The sequence below is a fragment of the Panonychus citri genome, unplaced genomic scaffold, assembly GCF_014898815.1.
Source record: "Panonychus citri isolate SS breed McGregor unplaced genomic scaffold, ASM1489881v1 Contig00050, whole genome shotgun sequence".
NCBI lineage: Eukaryota > Metazoa > Arthropoda > Arachnida > Trombidiformes > Tetranychidae > Panonychus > Panonychus citri.
The window spans coordinates 320896-342864 of record NW_026515455.1 but is presented as its reverse complement, the minus strand read 5'-3'; the positions used below and the strand labels follow the sequence as shown (position 1 = coordinate 342864).

At 30.5% G+C, this 21969-nt stretch overlaps 1 protein-coding gene across 5 annotated transcripts in view; it reads right to left on the bottom strand.

The window, feature by feature from the left end:
* Positions 1–10511: 10511 nt before the first annotated feature.
* Positions 10512–21969, bottom strand: part of LOC128385708 (proton channel OtopLc-like) — a 29630-nt gene continuing 18172 nt past the window's right edge. For all 5 annotated transcript variants that reach the window (XM_053344601.1, XM_053344602.1, XM_053344600.1 and 2 more), the window contains 5 exons: positions 13573–13745; positions 13092–13488; positions 12768–12962; positions 11097–11260; positions 10512–10893 (listed from right to left, as the gene is read on the bottom strand). In XM_053344601.1, coding sequence (XP_053200576.1) covers positions 10609–10893; positions 11097–11260; positions 12768–12962; positions 13092–13488; positions 13573–13745 — 1214 coding nt within the window. In that variant the 3' untranslated portion in view covers positions 10512–10608. The remainder of the gene's footprint in view (positions 10894–11096; positions 11261–12767; positions 12963–13091; positions 13489–13572; positions 13746–21969) is intronic.

Below are 21969 nucleotides of genomic sequence, written 5' to 3'. Positions count from 1 at the left end.
TAATTGGAAAGTAAATTGTTCACAGAGAATTAATTAAATTTGATTCAGTCTTCATGAAATCCGATGCTAACCGAAAAACATCTTGGAGATTTACATATTAAATAGCTTCTACTCAGATTTAATTGTGTTCTAAATCAATTCAGTATTTCTTTAGTTTTTAATTGTTGTTAATCTTTTCCAAGCAAGAACATTGTCCAGATAACTGTTAACTTGTAAACGATGACAGTTGAATAATTTCAAATAAATTGAATCGATTCTCAGGTTCAGCCTGAACCTTGTTACTCGAAGGTGAGATTAACAAAAAAAGCTAATCAATTCATTCAAGTTCTTAATTATTATTCAGATTATTCTGAAAACAAGGTGAATAGTTTATCTTCCTTTCATGTTACCTTACCATTGAAATGATTCCATTTTCTTAATTGAATTTAATGACATACAATCATGGAACATGGAACCAATTTAAATTAATAAAAATGCAAATACTGCAACAATTGTCAACCTTTGATTAAAATTAACACTATAAAATCTAATTCAATCTCCTCATGAATAATTCAGTGAGATTTTAGTTTTCTAATGGTGAATAAAAAAATGTCACATTAAAGTGAACTTTTTTTCCCTTGTCATGGATTATCAAGGTAAACTTACAGGGATAATCTTAAATTGTCAGAACACAATAGTTATTATTAGATAATAATATTATTATTCTGATAATTCGTGACCAATATAATATATATTACACTCAATTGCATATATAGTAATCGATTGGAGATCAATTTTAATACATGTATCTAATTTTGTCCCAATATTAAAACAGATAATCTAATGCTCGAGATCAACTTTATCTCTCATTGATAAAATGATTGGCACGAATGATAAAAAATGGATGAAAACTCAAAGTCTTTGGCAATATAACTTATCATGGGAACATGGAATCAATCTAATAATCTGTAATATCGGAGCAATAATAATAATCATGTTTGCAAATTTCATGTGATTACGTTTTCTTGTACTGATATATAATAATAGTTAACACTCTTAGTATGTGTTATGTTCAATGTTAACATGTAAGAATCTTAAATCAGTGAAAGAAAACAAATCATGATTTTTACCCTGAAAATGATGAAACAACATGAGACATAATATGTATCTAACTTTTTCTTTGTTTATCATGAAATCGGTAAGAGAGGTAAAGTATAACTCAGGGAATGAATATAATACATTCAATAGATTCTCTCTGTGTGTTATTATGATTATTATCGTTATTATATCAAAAGATTAGGCTCATTGGGTTGGGATAAAGAAGATGCCATAAGTCATCATCATCATTTACCCGATAGCTAAGATTTTTTTCTCATCACTTTGAGTTGAATTTTTTTCTGCTATACCTGAGTAATAATCTTATTATAACGATGGAAAAGCAATAGCAAATTCTCCCACCACAATTAAACCCACCTAAGAAAAGCCAATAACATGATAAGAGCAACAATATCAACATACGAAATACGAAATGTTTGGAACAGTTAATCCTGAACCAAAGGGATTTCCCATTAATCCAGGATCAACATGAGATAATAAGAATAATTTTTTGATGAGCAAAGGTAATTTTATTTTCTGAATCCATTTAATTTTGATGATGAGAGAAGTGATAATCCTTTCAGAATCAAACTGTTAATTGCATTATCCATTTTTGATGCTCCTGTTAAAGTTATCAAAGTGATTATATTGATAATAATCATCATGAGTGATGACAATAAATTGATTGATGATTATATTTGCTAATGATGCAGATTGTTAAAAGGTTACTTATCATTCATGTTAATCATCATCACTTTCATAGTAATGAAAGCAAAGTTTTTATTGTTTGTCAGAGTATCATTACTGCCCAGAGGGCATTTTATCATCTTTTCATCTTTCATTCATTATTTATCTCGATTTTTTTGTTGTTTTGTTTCAATCTCACAGACAGAGAACAGGGGGAAAGATTTTTTCTTCTTTTTCCTTTGGCTCTTCTCTTTCCTTTTATTCAATTCTATTCATTTAATCATGATAATCAGTTCGAATAATGTTAATAAGGAGCATGAGAACGTTGAGAAAAGAAAACGAGTTGTATATAAATTCAGTAACTAGAAACACACTCACAATTTCAGCATGAGTAGAATCATCATTTTCATCCTAAGGCGATGATGATAATGATAATATCAAGAGTATTATGTTGAGCAAGTAAAAGGTTTTACCATTGGAGATACTTTCTTCAAACTTGATATTATCCATGGAACTTTTCTCCATCCTGATCCACTCTCTCCTCTCTCTCTCTCTCTCTCTCTCTCTCTCTCTCTCTCTCTCTCTCTCTCTCTCTCACTCACTCACTCACTCACTCACTCACTCACTCACTCTGTACTACTGATGATAAGATAAAGGAAAAGGGATGAGGATGATGATAATACCTTGATTCCCTGAAGGGGTTAAATTAGATTCACTCCTTGTATGTAATGAGTAAAAGTTTTATCAACTGAAAAAGACGAAAATGTTTTTATTTAATTAGATTTCTCATATCTCAGTTTTCATGTGAATCATTGATACACTGAATAATATCTTGATTATCGTGATAGAAAAAGTAAAAAAGGAGTTACAATATTAAATTGAAAGATTATGTGAAATTATTAATCATTATTAATATTTTCGCAGTTGATTTAATCTCCATCTAGATTAGGTTTATTTTTCGAGTTAATTTGGATAAAGATTAATAATTATCTCGGTTAATGATTGTAACCATCATCAAATTTATTCAACCTTTTAATGAGATTTGTTATTGGTTAGATGTTTGTTTCAATCTCTATTATCTAGATAATAATAAGAGTATATTTGGTTCAATGGTTTTGGTACCGATAATCAAGTTTCTGTTTCATGATTATTGTTCTGATTCAAGACTATAGCAATTTCATTGGTTTTCACCATGAAAAAGATCATGTTAAAGGTTAACCATGAGACGGTTGTTTGAGTTTTTCAATTTTTCCAATGATATTTAACTTTTGTCATAAAAAAATTTGCGTTTCATGAAAAATTGCTGATCCTCTTCAAGTCTCTCTCAAGCTGATGGATACTAATATTTGTTTCTGGTGATAAAAGTTTTCTCAATGAAACTTTTTTTAGTAAAATTTCAAGTATATTATCAGTTATCATATTATTCATTGATTCCCTTTTTGCAATACTATTACATTGATTGAAATAGTTTCCTTTTAACTTGATTGAACAGAAAAAATTATTTTCTCTTTACTTTCAAACTCATAATTATTATTATCGTTTTCTGTTGATTGAATTGGCATCTCTGTTTCAAGAGAAAGTCTCACTTTCTTATTCCACAACTTTAAAATACCTTCAAGACTTGAAATGTGACAAAGAAAGGAAAGTTTTGAGTGCTCCTCGACACTTTACAATAATTTAATAAGATGTAAAAATCTTCATAATTATACATCTTCATGTTAAAAGCCTCCAGGCAAATTTCTAGTTTCTAAAAAGTCAACTTATCACTTACAAAAGATTAAGAAAAACTGTGTTTATGATAATCACATAGTTCTATCAACCATATGAAAGTGTTTCCTGGAAATCATAATTCTTATACGACTGTAAACTTCACAGTGTGAAGATCTCAATAGCTCATTTGATCAAATTGAATGTATATGTGAATTAGCTTTGTCATTTCTTCGATATTTTCCCAAAGACTCATGCTATTTTTATCTCATCAAATGGAAGTTTTTTTCATGATGATTTTCATTCATTGGTCAAACTTGTGTTCAACGAAAAAAAAAACTAGAACTAAGAACTGAGAACAGAAATATTGTAGAAAAAATCGCGATTCTCCTAAGCTGTTTGACCTGGATTGATTTTCCACCACAAAAGAGTAGACCGTTGATTCCATTGAGAGCATCGTTAATTAGAGGTGCACGGCATTTGGAGAAACTTTCGGTCCGTTTAGGTGATGATGAATTATCCATAACAATTTTATTAATGAAAGAAAATAAATTGCCGAATTGTGCATTCATAGGCTAAAAATAAAAATGCAAGTTGTTGAGTTGTTTAAAAGAAAGATGTAAAAAGCTGAATGTCTGGGAAAAATTTAAATTTGTTATAAACTTGGCTTTTGAAATGTTGACCTCAATGACCTTGAAACTTTCTGTGTTCTATAACATGAAGACCTTAAAATTACCTTTGAACGCTACCTTCGGATAATGACCTCAATGACCTTGAAAATCGTAGGGATGAGCGCTTCAATACTGTCAAGTCATTTTGTCAAGTCTGATATTCATATGACTTTTAGTTGTGAAGATATTCAGTTTAATAGCCGTAGTAGATAAAAACACAGTAGGAGTGGAAGTACACAAAGTAGCGCAGTCATTCACCCATGCGACATATCATTTAATAGCTAATTTTTGACACTTAAATTAGAGGAATTATTAATACCATGTGACATAGCATTTGAATTGAAATTTTATGGAGATTTTTTTGATCGATTTATTTAATTGATTTATTGATGATATATTTTCCGCTTTAACCAACACCTTTTATTGTTATATTTTCTCAATTAAAATGAATATTATGATTAATTTTGCTCCTAAAAGTTAACTCACTCATCATCTCATCTCAGAACACTAAAGTAACGGAGATTATTATGAATTTCTCGAATAGCTAAAGTGACTCTCAGTAGCCAGGGATAGCAGTTTGTTAATTCAACGAGATAAAAGAAATCGAACATAAGCTGGTGTATTTGTTATTCGGCCTCTCATTCGATCTGTCCACTGAGCGATTGATTCATTTGTTTGGGATATGTCCATACTTATGAAACGTCCTAATCTTACGACCAATATGATTATTGAACGGTTTTTCTCCTTGCTCTTAATTGACGGAAAACACTTCTGGCCTCTTACAATGTTGCAATCGCAGAGATAACTGGAGCAGCACCCAAGGCCATAGGTCGACGCATTCGGCCGAAGAATCTTCTCTCTCTTATCAAATACCTCATTTCTGGGTCTTCGTCCTCATCAGAACTTTCACCTGTGCTTGTTAAATCTTCTCTTTCACTGTGACTGGAATTTTCGGGATCATGTTTTTGAGGTAAAGGGTTAATAAGTGGATAAATCGATGAAGACGCAGTATTATCCTGTAAATCACTGTTCGGCTCTTGTTCTTCGGGATCATCATCAACACGTAACGGAATTAAATGGGCACCATTAGCAGGGTAGATAAAAAGACGTCTTTCGGCCATAGTCGTTTGACCCAGTTAACAGTCGATGACAATTAGTTATGATGAAGCGGCGGGCATTAGCACGCGTTTTGTTCTTTCACTACTAGTAACGCCCTAGATGTATAATAGAATATCACTAGTTCTTGTTTATGCATTTTAACAAGGAAAGTAACAACTCTCAAACTAAGATCAACGGATATCTTAAAATCATTTACTCATCAAATATCGATTAGAGAAAATAATTGAAATATCAATCAAAATATGATCAAAATGATCAAAATAGACTGTTTTTCATGTTCATCTTCACAATTTCTGTTTTTACCTGTTTTCCCTTAGTTAAATTACTGTGTTCGTCTTTCATTGAGTTTTGTGAACTTAAAACTAATCAGCTGATAATGATGATGATTTCTTTACATTTGCTTTTTGCTCATAATCTTTATTTTCTGGTTGTTCTATTAAAGTTGATGTACTTCAATGCGATGTACCTCGAGATCGAATCTGACCCTAACCTAACCTGACCTAACCTAGCTCCACCAAGAGTTTCATTGATTCTTCTTCGTCTTTATTAACGTCATCTTTTCTCAGATCAACGAATAAAATGATGGAAACATTGGTTGAACTATCGGGGTGAGACAAATTTGTCCGTTTAGGTGATGATGCATTATCCATAACAATTTTATTAATGAAAGAAAATAAATTGCCGAATTGTGCATTCATAGGCTAAAAATAAAAATGCAAGTTGTTGAGTTGTTTAAAAGAAAGATGTAAAAAGCTGAATGTCCAAAAATTTAAATTTATTATAAACTTGGCTTTTGAAATGTTGACCTCAATGACCTTGAAACTTTCTGTGTTCTATAACATGAAGACCTTAAAATTACCTTTGAACGCTACCTTCGGATAATGACCTCAATGACCTTGAAAATCGTAGGGATGAGCGCTTCAATACTGTCAAGTCATTTTGTCAAGTCTGATATTCATATGACTTTTAGTTGTGAAGATATTCAGTTTAATAGCCGAAGTAGATAAAAACGCCCTGTATGTATAATAGATTATATCAGGAGAGAAGCTGGCCTTTTGGCAAGTTTAGCTTCTTTCAACTTCTTCAAAAATTCAGAATTAGGAATTGGTGGGTTAGAATTTTGAGAAGATGACTCAGTTAGGTTAGGTTAGGGTCGAATTCGCTCTCGAGGTACATCGCATTGAAGTGGATCAACTTTCGGTCCTTTTAGGTGATGATGAATTATCCATAACAATTTCATTAATGAAAGAAAATAAACTGCCGAATTGTGCATTCATAGGCTAAAAATAAAAATGCAAGTTGTTGAGTTGTACGACTTATGTGGCAATGAACAGTTATGTTTGCGAATAAAAAATTGATTGAAGGATCTCAACTTTAAAAGAAAGATGTAATAAAGATGAATGTTTGTGAAAAAAATTCAATATTTCTCATCTTTTCTATTCTTTCAATAACGAATCTTTATTACTCTTTTAATCAATCAGACAGAGGTTCATTTTGAAGTGCAAATCTTCCTTCACTAGTTCTTGTTTATGCATTTTAACAAGGAAAGTAACAACTCTCAAACTAAGATCAACCGGATATCTTAAAAATCATTACTTACTCATCATCAAATATCGATTAGAGAAAAATAATTGAAATATCAATCAAAATATGATCAAAATGATCAAAATAGACTGTTTTTCATGTTCATCTTCACAATTTCTGTTTAAATTACCTGTTTTTCCCTTAGGTTAAATTACTGTGTTCGTCTTTCATTGAGTTTTGTGAACTTAAAAACTAATCAGCTGATAATGATGATGATTTCTCTTTTACATTTGTGCTTTTTGCTCATAATCTTTATTTTTCTGGTTGTTCTATTAAAGTTGATGTACTTCAATGCGATGTACCTCGAGATCGAATCTGACCCTAACCTAACCTGACCTAACCTAGCTCCACCAAGAGTTTCATTGATTCTTCTTCGTCTTTATTAACGTCATCTTTTCTCAGATCAACGGATAAAATGATGGAAACATTGGTTGAACTATCGGGGTGAGACAAATTTGTCCGTTTAGGTGATGATGCATTATCCATAACAATTTTATTAATGAAAGAAAATCCAAGCTAAACTTGCCAAAAGGCCAGCTTCTCTCCTGATATAATCTATTATACATACAGGGCGTTTTTATCTACTTCGGCTATTAAACTGAATATCTTCACAACTAAAAGTCATATGAATATCAGACTTGACAAAATGACTTGACAGTATTGAAGCGCTCATCCCTACGATTTTCAAGGTCATTGAGGTCATTATCCGAAGGTAGCGTTCAAAGGTAATTTTAAGGTCTTCATGTTATAGAACACAGAAAGTTTCAAGGTCATTGAGGTCAACATTTCAAAAGCCAAGTTTATAACAAATTTAAATTTTTCCCAGACATTCAGCTTTTTACATCTTTCTTTTAAACAACTCAACAACTTGCATTTTTATTTTTAGCCTATGAATGCACAATTCGGCAATTTATTTTCTTTCATTAATAAAATTGTTATGGATAATTCATCATCACCTAAACGGACAAATTTGTCTCACCCCGATAGTTCAACCAATGTTTCCATCATTTTATCCGTTGATCTGAGAAAAGATGACGTTAATAAAGACGAAGAAGAATCAATGAAACTCTTGGTGGAGCTAGGTTAGGTCAGGTTAGGTTAGGGTCAGATTCGATCTCGAGGTACATCGCATTGAAGTACATCAACTTTAATAGAACAACCAGAAAAATAAAGATTATGAGCAAAAAGCACAAATGTAAAAGAGAAATCATCATCATTATCAGCTGATTAGTTTTTAAGTTCACAAAACTCAATGAAAGACGAACACAGTAATTTAACCTAAGGGAAAAACAGGTAATTTAAACAGAAATTGTGAAGATGAACATGAAAAACAGTCTATTTTGATCATTTTGATCATATTTTGATTGATATTTCAATTATTTTTCTCTAATCGATATTTGATGATGAGTAAGTAATGATTTTTAAGATATCCGGTTGATCTTAGTTTGAGAGTTGTTACTTTCCTTGTTAAAATGCATAAACAAGAACTAGTGATATTCTATTATACATCTAGGGCGTTACTAGTAGTGAAAGAACAAAACGCGTGCTAATGCCCGCCGCTTCATCATAACTAATTGTCATCGACTGTTCACTGGGTGAGGGCTAACATCGTGGATCAAACACTTTTTTGTTTGATCAATAGTTTTACAGGAATGAGAGAGTGGCTTTTGATTTTCATGGGCTAATATATCCAAAACTACAATACTTGGAGATGTCTAAATAAGTAAAATCATCGTCATTTAACCAAGGCTGTTGTTGCCTTAATCCTCAGGTAAGTCAGGTAAATTTACATTGAAAATAATATTTCAATGTAAATTCATTACTAAATTGATAAGATAACTCTTCTACATACAGATACTTCTGTATGCGTATCTCCGTTTAAAAGTGTAGTCTATCTTAATTTTCATGGCTGTATACTTCGATCATTTTTGATTCTGTTTAAATTAGTAACCATGCAATAATCATGAGAAGGAATAAAATTAGCACTTGTATAAACGTCAGTGATTGTAAATTATTATTATTACAAGTAGAAAAGTATAAGTGTAAATTCTTATGATAAATCGACCATTAAATAAAATGATAAAACAACAAATGAAAATGGTCAAAACAGAGAGAAATGGTCACTTTGTTAACACGATAATAATATTGTTCGACTTTATTTTCTCAAGTAGCTTTGTCAATTGAATGATGATTATAATATTATAATAAATAATAACAAATCTTTCGATGAAGGAAAAGTGAATAAAGAATAAAATTTATTATTATTCCAGGCTAAACAATGGTCAATATTATAAATATCAATGTTTACATGATAATGACCATAACATAATCATATAATTGTTTCAATTTTTCTCATGAAAACAATAGAACCAAATGAATTTGAAAAACAATGATGATAAACTTTTCTCTGGTGATAATACATTTATTTCATTTTATAACTGACCAGTTCTAAGTTGAGACTAATTAGAGCAAAATATGATTCCATTAGTTGTAAAAATGTTTCCCTGAATGACCATCGGCAGGGATAACCTAATCTGGTTCAGCTCGAATCTTGTATCACGAGAAAAAAAGTTTCCAAGGAAAAGAAAAAAAAGTTTCTACCAAAGGTAAAAGACTGAAATATACAATTACTAAGAATAGGAAAATGGAATAGTACTAGAAATAAGTATTTTCTTATTGATTGTTTATCGATTGAGTTGAGTTAAGAAACAGAAATTCATAGTAAAATTAAGGTGATACTCAAGAGGTAATAGGAAAATCTTTTCCTCCTCGAATCACAATAGTTTTTATAATATAATGATGATGTTGGAAGGGAAAAATAAACATGTATTAACATCCAGGAATCTTTTCATTAAAATCGAAAGGGATGGAAAAAATGATGGAGATGATCATTAAGTCATCGTTGTATAATAGATTCTGAATTGGTAACAATGAATACAAAAGAATAGGAAAAAATAGAGATAAACTTAATATTCGCAAACTATATTCTTGTATTGTTACTTAATTTGTTTCTACTTCTTATCGATGTTTTAATTCATCTTTGTCATGGAATAATACAGATTATGATTGCGATAATGATTCTAGAATCAGATGGATATTAATACTTGCATCCAACATTCCCAATGGTAGAAAGTCATTCAATCGATAGTTAGTATGAGTATTATTGATAATTGATTTACCAGAACGCATGTGTCAACCCCTGTCCAGCCTCAAGACAGAGTGTATCGCTATAACTGACATTATATCATCGACACATTTGATAAGCAAAATGCTCATTGTGATTGCTGAAACACATTGATGATTATTAATGGTGATGATGGTTATAGCCTGGGGGCTTTAACTGTTAATCGTGCTCATCATATTCAAGAGCGTAGAGATTTGTAAATGAGTAAAATGTTATTCTTTATGTTGTCATGATGTTCATTAATGATGATTAATTACTTATGATTCTTGATTGTTTTCCGTAATTGTTCAACATTTTTCATTGTGAAAAGAAGAGGATCTCGAAAAAAACTTTGTTCTTCGATTTGATTTTCGTATCAATAGTAAAAAATTTTATTTGATCAATTTACGATCGTTTGTTTCACAATTAAATTGTAAAATTGTCCGATTTGAACTTTGCAGCCCTGGGGATATAATAAGATGCAAATGAAAAGAAATGAGGTTAAATGAGATGTGAAAAAATGAGTCGATTTTATGTAGAAAAAAAGAGTTCTAATCAGTTTGATTAAATACGAATATTATTAGTTGATGAGCGATGATGAGATCATTTGTATGAGTTTTTCCAAACTTCAGCGAATGTAATGGCAGAATGGAATCGATAGAAAATCGATAATGGTAAAGTGATACGAACGATCAATGCCCAAGTTGAGAAGCCATAGATTCGTAGTTGAACGGGAGAAGCTTCAACCTTTTGCATTTCGAAAGTGTAAATGACCCATAAAGTGAGATTAGCGATTAGCAAGAAAGTGATCAATTGTCTTCCGGGCTGTTTAAGACTCGTTCGCTTGCGGCAAACAACATCTGAAATGAATAGCGATTGGAGTGTTACCTGTAAATAGATGAAAGTTTAAATAAGTATTAATAATTTAATCGCAATCAGATCATTCGCAATATTTTTGCAGTTTATTGATTTTCAAAGACAAATGATTTCCATTTGTTTCTGTTGAGTGATTTCGCCTCAACATTAGCTGATAGCGTGATTCTTGTGTCGAAAACTCAAGATATTAATAAATAGATGCAACTTTCTCTTACTTGGATAATGGTCAATGTTGATGTAATCAGAACAGCAAAATGTTGCATAGACGATAAATCCATCGCTCCAGCGATTACTCCAAACAACGAGTAAACATACAAGCCAAAGGCGGCGATACGAAGGAGTAGGTCACGTAAGCCTCCGTCAGCAGTTTCATGAACTCCTGAAAATGAAAAAGGTAAACAAAGAATGACATGATATTATCGAGTAATATTCTCATAAAGATTTCAGAGAGAAAATTTCAGACCAAAGAAAAGTGTCTTTGTTGAGGGTTAGTCTTTTTCGTGACTCGAATACATTGAAATTGTTTAAAATAAGATTCAATTGGATGATAAGTCTAATGCTTTTTAAATCTACCTCAACTATTAAAGATAACAAAAAAATCGAAATGATAATAGAACAACTTTATTTATTGGTCAACAATTTACTTCAAATAATGGTCATCATTATGACGAAAGAAATAAATATTAGAGAGAAAAAGATATCGTGTTAAAATGCGTTTATGAACAACTTAGTTCGAGGTGACAAAAAGTTCTGAATGAAAGCAAACGATTCAGTGAGAGAATTTGATTCTTTTTTTATACAATTCAATCATTATCTATATATGAATCTCCAATATACACTCTAAACGTATGATCGATTTCATCTATTAAAGTTCATGTGCTGATACGAGAAAAAATTGACATGTTAATAGTTTTTGATGGAACTTTTTTTTCCATCGGGATGACAAGTCGACGAAATTGAAAATCTCGATAAAATAAGTTAAACAGTGAGAAGACATTAAATGTTTATCATGTAACAAAAAGAAACTTAACTTGAGAACTTTTTTCTATTATGAGTTTATAGTTTGAAATGGAAATTCTGATGTTACTTTGAAATGGGTGTGAAGAGACCATGAAACAGGCTAGTAAATAAGAAGTTTTCTCATTCTAAACAATCAACTTCAACTTTTATTTCTTCCTGGTTACCAAAGGGACCAAAGGTCTCCCCTTAATTTAGGTTAACCCCGAGCTCTTCTTAGCATCCAAGTTTATTAAGGTTTAAGAGGGAAACAAAAGTGAGGCCAGTTAAGCCAATGGTTAATAAGTAATAGCTCTTTAGCCAGTAATAGCCAGAGTAATAGCTCTTTAGGTCATCTTCTCGAATGATCATTTACTTTACTCGGTCTGAATTTCCTCTCTCTCTCTCTCTCTCTATCAACAAAATCCCTCCAATGGTTATCCACAATGTTTACTTGGTGTTACTTTCTGGTTATTAGAGGAGCACAGAAAAGCTCAGAAAGTTCAGTTCCATTGAGTGTAACTCTACAGTTAAAATCTCATGTTGATACAATTAATTGAAGTGAATCAAAGTATTATTACTTGCAATAATTTGGAAAAAACAAAAGGTTTCATTCAGTGTGATCTAAATTGCTCATTCATTTAGAAATTGATTACAACAATTGATTACTATTTGCTTAAAAATTAATCTCTAAAACCAGAAGATATCAGAATACTAACTGTTTGTAACAATTGTTATCAGCTAAACAATCAGTTCATTAATTATTCACTCGGTGAATTTCATGGTAACAGCTAATTTATTTTCTTGTCTTTCTAATCTTCACTAATCGTACTGAGTGAAATTTCAATCATTCATTGAGAGAAAACTTCTTATCATCATGATTTGCTTACCTGGTTGGAATCGAAGTTTTCGAATCTTAAAATAGGCCAAAATGATCGCCAGTGAGCTGAGTATCAATAGAGTCGAGTGAGAAATGTCACTAATCAATGTCGCCAAGAGATTGTAAGTTGGATGATGAACAAGGACAAAGAAAATAATCAATGAGGTTATCGAAACAACCAAGAATAAGAATCCACAGAATAAACCTGAATATCCAAGAAAAATAAATTCCGTAAATTTCCATGAGTCAATGAGTATGTTAATTGTGAGGAATAAATTAAATTCCTATGAAAGAAGTTAAATCAACAATCAACAACTTGGAAACTAAATGTTACCTTTACTTGATCCTAGGCAAGAATAAAGTGAATGGGAAACTAAAGCAGATGATTCTCGACTTGAGGTTGATAAACTATCGATATTAACTCCAGTTCCAGGTGATGAAGGAAGAGATGGACAATGGTCAGATAAAGTTTTCGAGTTACGTCCAATGTTTGACCACATTACGTACAAAAAGGCAGCTCCAATCAATGAATACTCAACAATGAATGGATACAAATAGGGTGAAGTATCAGCCAGAATACTTCCCATAATCTGCTCTTTCTGACATGGATTCGAAGTGTTCATTTCATTGAAATGCATGGTAGCATTGGTACGATTGAAAGGTCTCAGTTCGGTTCGTAAAGGTAAGATTAACTCTTCCAGAAATGAATGAGATGTGGTAGCTTTCAATTCCTAATAATTGTCAATGAAGAAGAAGAAAAAGATTAATCAATCAAAATGGTTGATCAATAAGCCAATCAAAGATCAATTTATTACCTGAAGTGTTTCCTTTCCCAAAGTTCTGATCCAAACGCAGATATTGGTACCAACAAGATGCATTAATCCAATTCGAGCGATTAATTTAAATTTATTAATCATGAGCCGAGAATAGGTGAAAATGAAATACATTTGGGCAAATGTAAATGTTGCTTGAAGAACCGGATTAACTCCTAGAGATATTAAATAAAACAATTAATCAGTTTGATCATTTTAACAAAATGTTGATAATCATGAATATGTAATTTGAATTAAGGTTTATCATCATGTTCAATTAGATTATATAATTGTTACATCTTGCTGGCTAATTAATTATAATCCCAATGAGATATAGAGAGTATATGGTCTATGTTATTTAAAGTAAACATTTCAATTTTCCTCTTGTCGATTTGATAAAATATTGAAATATTTTCGGACTCAAAGTTGCTCATGCTATTGAACTATTTTTGAATTTCAAAGTTTTATCAACATAGTAATGACATGATAATGTAATTAATACGAGTCTGTTGATGAATAAGCTGATGGTTAACCATGATTAAATTTAATTATCATTCAGGTAACAATAAAATGCAATGTTGTTTGGTAAAAGGAGAAAAAAGTTTCTCATAAAAACATTTTCCAGTCAAAATGCTCATAAATCAAATGAATTATTCATATCCCACTCAACCTAATCTTTCATCCTTTCGTCTTCCCACCTAACTCTCTCTCTCTCTCGTCTTCCCCTGTCATCCTCTCTCATATTTCTCAGTCTATTTAGTTGTTTCCATCAGAATTGAGATTCTTGTTGAAATATTGTGTAAGATTATGTTTGCTGAATCGCATTTTTTGGCTCCCCTGATAAAGATGATGAACAGAAGATGAATCTTGTCATCATCTTAATCAGAATCATTCCCTTTCCATCATTCGTATTTTATATCCCATATATTACATTGTGAAAATTTTTCATGGTACAAAAATCAATTGTCCGGTATTGGTTAAGTTTTTCACCTTCAACATGAATATTTCATGAAGGGCGAGGTTTCAAACATCAGCATCCTCATCAAAATGGTATTCCCTTGAGGAATCATGATAAGAAACAATGTTTTTCCCATTCAGAATAAATCTAAATATCTCTCCAATCATAACAATTACAATTGTCAACCATTATATTTACTTGGGATTTTGATTGTTACCACTAATAACAATTAGTAGATTACATGATTGGATCATCTTTGGAATACAATTAGATTAATTTCACTTTGATTTCCAATAATGATTATTGATAATCTTAAATGTTATATTATGTTATGTTAATCACAATAGTCATTGGGTTAATCAAATTAGTCTGTAAAGTCAAAGATTAAACGATTGGAAGAAGATGAATTAATATAAATCATTGAATAATTTAAGGACAAATTCAAGATGAAATTATGTCTTAAGCTGTAGTTTATTGCTCAATCTCTCAGGGGAAATAATCGTTTCATGTTCAAGTGTGAAGATAAAGAATAAGGAAGAGTAAGGAATGATTCTGACGAATTTACAGTCAGATAAAAACAGAATAGGTAAAGGTAATGAAAAAAGAAATCTAGAGAATAAGAATAAAATATTTCTTTTTTTCTTTTTGACAGAAAACATGTTAACCTTTTTTCTCCAATGGTAAATGTTCATAGATGAAGTTTGTTCTTACAAACTTTACACAGGAAAGTTTTGAGAAAAACATGATAGAGAGAGAGAGAGAGAGAGAGAGAGAGAGAGAGAGAGAGAGAGAGAGAGAGAGACAAAAAGACAAGATTCCCACAGGGAAATGTAACTTCATTTTTCAGCGAAAAGTCAAAATACATGAAAAGTCACGAAGAAAAATTCAACTTGTTCAACATGGACTGAGTAAAATGAGAAGGGTAAAGGAGGAAGGAAAGTCCATCAACATGGTAATGATAATGTCCACCCATGATTTGATTATAATGAGCTTGACCCTCTCTTTCTCTCTCTCTCTCTGTTTTCCTCATCCTTTTATAATTTCACTCATAAATGTTACTCAAGGGAATCAGGAAACTGTAGCGTTACTAAATGATCATGATGAACAAAAAAAGGTTATCATTGGCAATTTAATGGATCAATGTTCATTTCAACTCAATCTTAGGGTCAAAGTTGAAAAAAATATTTGTAAAATAAGTGATGTAAATTTAAAATGCAAAAGTTGTAAGAATCATCGTTATCATTGTTCATGCAAATGCTTCAAGGCTCCAACATGAACAATTTAAAAATTTCACTCATGATATTGTAATTTTTTCACCATAGACTTTACAAATAATAATCTCAGGAGATTGACTAAAATCTGAGTGAATAGTTTTCACATTTCAATAAAACCCAATGAAAGTTTTACATTATTTAAAATTATTCCCTAGTATTTTCAACTCATTTCAACGGAATACAAATTTACAGATCAAATTGTTCATTCAAATATAAACCATTGATTGCTGATAAATCACAGTCGCTTTTGTCTATGATAAAATAACCTTAGGTTATTGTTTTGTGTATTATTATTACGAGTATGTTTTTTATAAAGCAAAAAGCATTCAACTCAATTTTCTGTTACAATCACAGCCAAATACTTTCAACTGAATCCATAATAACCATGATAATAGATCGAATCTTTTGTTAGCTTTTCTCGTCATTCTCATCAAAAGCAATTTTTCATTTGATTTATGGTCTAAATTGACATCTTAATTGGCTACAATTAAAATTAACTTCATTAGACCAAAAGAGAAAAAAAGTTAAACTCCATTATGATCAGATCATCTCATTTGTAACTTTGATTCTCTTGAGGGTAAAAGTCGAAGTTCAAGAGAGAGAGAGAGAGAGAGAGAGAGAGATTCAAGCTAAGAATATTATGAATGCTGAGAATGATAATGATGAGCATCGTGAGGAGTTGGAGGATGAAGAAGATGAGGAAGATGAGGAGAGTGGGATAAGTAAATTGTGATTATCCTCGCGTGTTAAAAGTACACAGTTTGTTGGACACATGAAGTATTCTGACAAGTTTATTAACAATGTCACTAATCAAGAACATAATTAGGTTAAACTATTGATTAATTACTGAGCTAAATTATCCTCATCAACTTGTATTTGCTTGTAAATATATAAAACCATAGAATCAAATTGTATTAAGAAACATTTTCCTGTGAAACAATTAGAGTTTAGTTATCGATTCTGTGATTTCTTGAATTCCTAAATTGAACTAAAGTGATTTATGAAACAATGATCATTATTTTCATCATGTTTTATTTGTTTCTATTTCGATTCAACAAAGATAGATGAGAATACCTTTAGTAGTAGAAAGAAACGAATTCAATTCCAATTCTCAACTTGATTAACGTCAAGATCATGATTTTCCAAGAGAAAGTGAACATTTTTCAATACTGATGAGATTAATTTTCTTTTCGTGTTTGAGGTTCGAAAAACAAAAACAAAGATTGAGAAAATTGTTGAAATTTCTCCGATCAAATGGCTCGAAGTTCTGATGATGAAAGTTAAGGTTCATCTGATTCCATTGAGAATTGAAATGAGCTGAATAAAAGATAAAATATCAAGAAATTTTAACTTCCATTGAATGGAACAAGTTGATGAGGTGAATGTGTGTGTAGATCTTTGATCAAAGCGAAAAAAAGAAGAAAAAAATCAAGTTCGAAGATGAACTTTTTCTCAGCCAATGAATCCTTCAAATCCTTTTCTTTCCTTCACTCATTCAACATTCTTTCATCCCATAAACATGGAATCAACAATAAGATGAGTAAAACATGGTGATAATCATCAACTGAATCAAGAATATAAACAATTTTGTGAGAAAAAAGGCATCAGAAAATTTCACCGAAAATCACCATGAGAATTTTCATCGAATAAAAGATCAAACTGATCAGATAATAGTCTATTGTTATCGATAACTAGAAAAGCAATTGTATCCGAAAAAGAGAAATTCTAAAATGAGAAAATAGATCGATTATCAATATGAAGATCTTTACTTGCAATCGAATTGAAATAACCAAAAAACAACGAGAAAACCCAAACATGGAACCGATTTGAGAATTGTAAAGCTCTCATGGAACCAAATGAGTCAAATATTCAGGGTGAAAATTAGCATATGAAAAAAAGATGAAATAATTATGATGACTGGTAATAAATCTTATCCATTTGGGTGAACAATCTTAAAAAAGTAACAGTTAACTAACTGTTTCCTTTCAACTGATTAAAACTTAATTTCATGTTGTTTCATTGTAATAATGATGATGCAGCAAGATGAATATCATCATTATTCATACACAATGAGGATGAACAATAATTCCCAATGATTATGTAAATAACAATGAAAATGGAAGGGTTAAATTCTGGGTTATTGTATTCGCTTTAATAAACTTATTCAGAGAAAACATTGGAAACATTATCGTCTTTTACATCATCATGATAATCATCACCATCTTCATTCAGCTTTTCTCTTGTATCTTCATCATCATTTTCTCGAGCTTTTCCTTAATCATATTGCTTCACTTTATCATCTTTCAAGTTTTACTTTCAAACTCATTCAATCTCATCTTATTTATTGGATGTCACTGAGATGAGGATAAAAGATAAGATGAAGATGAAGATGAAGATGATCAAGACGATGAAAGATGAAAATGAACAATTTATATCTTCAGATCAAATTGGAGTTCATCTCAGATAGGATTAGACTTTTTTTCATGCTCAAGAATAAGATGTTTATATTTTTCTTTTCTCATTTTATCAATTCATAGTTCTAGTGAGTTTTTTGTCTCTCAGTCTCTTTCATGGTGAAGTCATGGTAGATTGAACTTTCTCATCATTTTATTTGGAATAAGAATCGAAGCAGAATTTCATCATCTTCATCTTTCTTTTTCCTTGACGTTACTGTTTATTGGATAAAAATATAATATTACGATTTCATATTAACGACCAACTAAATTTCTGACGTAAGTTTTTTGATCCAGAATCAAGTGAGATTGGAAGAGAGTGAGAGATTATCAGGATATCCTGTGTTCATATCAATTCTGAAGGAATTTATCTTTTTTTTCATCCTGATAATATATTGATTCCAAAAAGGAGATCGTTCAATTTTCATCAACCAAAATGATTCAATCATTTATATCATTGCTTTTGGTCTTGGTATTGTTTTCTAATCCAATTTATATCATCAAACTTTGCGTAATTGATATAACCTTTTATCATTGACGACAATTGATTAATATTAATTTACGTTCATTATCACCCTAGACTTGAGATGATGAAGATGAAGAAAATAGAAACGCTCACAATTAACTAATATCAACAATTAATCTATGTTATTATCTGAACACATATCAGGGTGAACAGATTTCCATGGCAAGTTCAGTAGTTCTCACTCATTTGTAACCTTTCAATATCTATCAATTTATTCAGAGTCTTAATTAATTGGCATCACATGAAACGTGTCTCATGATAAAGTGAAAGGTAATTTGTCCCGATTGATGAAAAACAGGGAAAATAATGAATATCAATCATCTAAATCAAGGACAGGTAACAAGATTCTGAGTATTCTCAGTAGATCAATTCTTGTGAATCTGCTGATAAATGTTTCTTTACAATATGTAACATGACGATAATCATATTAACAGTTATCACAATTGAATGGAATGACAATTCAACTAATCAATCAGATGGTGGATTCCTTTGATTTATAGCGAAAGGTTGAACTTCAACCTATCAAATTATTATTATATTTTTCATGGTGATAAACATGGAAAGTTACTAGAACTCAGAGTTTTCAAGTGTTAGTATTATATGAGAAAAAAAGATTAGTGTTCCTAATGTTAATCATATTTTCATCAAAAGGATTCAGCAATTTTTGCAAATGAAAATTACACGTTTCAAGTTAATTGTCTGAATATAATGATCGCTAAGATGCAGATAAATCATCATGAAATATACCTTCATGATTCATAATAGTTAAATTATCACAATCAGCTAGAAAACTGATTAATTAACGCAGAGAATGAGAGAGAGAAAAAAGTTAATTCGATGATGCAATTTAAATAGCTGCTAATTTAACTGTTGGCAGAAAAAAATGTTACATCGATTATGAATTACAAAGGATAAAAAATGAGTTCTAAGAAACTTTTCCTCGAACAATCAAATCAGCATCTTCATCAATCTAAGTAGAACTTTTTTCTTATTAGTTCGAAGTTCAACCTTCCTCTCAACTGCAACTTATTCTTGCTGATGAATGAAAGAAAATAATAAAATAAATTTATCAAATAAAATGGATGATATTTTTTTCCCTGATATGATTGTTTCCTATTCTGAATCAATATGACAAAGGAATGATAATATTAATGAGATTCAACTTTTTGCTCACAATTTTATCTCAGATTATTTTCTCTAAACTTTTGGTTGACAATCAAGTTAATTGTCTTTTTATTAATAAGATTAAATGAATCAACTTCCCCAATCTATTGTTCATATAATAACTAAATCGCTTCTTGATTGATTATCATAGTCTAATGATCAATTTAATTGATACTCTTATGACGATTCGATAGAGATAAGATTGAAATATAATAGAAAATTGAGAAATTCTGATAACCGATTAAAGGTAAACTGTGAATTTGTTATCAGATAAGAAAAAGTTTTTCTTTTTTTTCTCAATCACCATTAACACCATCATCATGTTATCATGATTCCTGGGAGTTAAATGTTAGATTACATAATAGTTATAAATGGTTATGTTTGAATGGGGAAAGAAAAATGAAGATAATAGTTTCAGCAAGGAAGGAAATTTCATCCTGAGTTCAGGTAAATTACAGAATACTTAACATGAGGATGGAAATGATGAGTGAAAAAAAGTATTATAACATTTCAGGAGTTCTAATGGAAAAGGATTGTCACCCTGATTCTGATGATTATCAACATTGTAACACGATAATGGTGATTATTATTTTCTAGGTTATAAAAGGTCAGAAAAGGAGATGATAATGATAATAGTGATAATGATGATGATGATGATGATATGAGGGGTAGGATAAGGATGAGGAGGTTGTGGAGGGTTAGGATGATGGATGTAGTTTCCAAAAAAAATTCTGTAAATGCAATAGCAAAAAACCCTGACAATTGTTATTAAAGTGATCACTGTAACTTTTTTTGCTCCATCCAAGTTGAACTAAAGTCTTTACTTTTCTGGTTACTTTCATCATGAAAATAACGAAATCTTTGGTGTTTTTTTTATCATCCTCATCATAATACAGAATTCATCTGAGCAATAACGTTATCTCAACCATGAAACTAGTCAATCAATTTCAAGGGTGAAAATTGAACGTAAACTTCCTGAGCTCCATGGAAATGGAAACTTTGCTGAGAGGAGGAAAAAAATCTTAGTCAGAACAAAGGAAACAATTACGAACAATCAACAAATCATGTTAATCATGATTATTCAGCAATTTCGGTGTAATTTTAATCATCAATAAGACATTTATCATTAATCCTTTTCTCTCAATCAATCTGACAATTAAACTTCATCATCATGTTTAACCATTTTGAATAATCAAGTGGATACTCAACTTATCAACAATGAATATGTTGTAATAACAATTAAACTTACACATGATGAAATTATCACTCAATTAACAGCTAATAATTATGATTTACAACAATTTATTCATAAATTAATGGATCATTAAACTGATTATGTTTATTGAATAACTAAATATTATCACATGATAAGTTTCAATTGTTAGTTGATTATCATCAGTTTTCCCAATCATTTAGCAATAATTTTATTGATCAGTGAGCAATTTAAATGCAGTGTTTATTATATCAAGTGAGAAATTGATTTCCAATCATGAATCACAATTTAGATGAGATCAATATGATGCTTCACAATCAACATTTACATGATGAAACAATCAATTAATTTGATTAACTGATTGTTATTATTGCTATTGATTAGATAAACATCATTTTCCTCAAGAGTCATTCACATCTTCATCAAATTGTAAAGATAATCAAATTAATCATCATTCAATCCATGAGATAATCAGAATGTTCAATTGATTATTGTAACAATAATTGTTGGAGCTAAAAATTAAACAACTGAGATTAACAATTACATTTGATTAGCTGTTAAACTTGATAATCATTATGATAAGTATTGTGAATATTATTGATTAAATGAGACAATCAATCTGATCATAAAGGATGACAATTAAAATCACACAAAAATGAAAAGTTCAATTCAGTTTGAATTTAACCCAACATTTGAATATTCAGTTAATTGCACTCGAAAACTGAATTAGTGGTTAGATTACTAATCTAATTTGTGCTAATCATAAGTGAAAGTAATTGAAATGCATCAATTACAAGGTTAAGTAAATATAC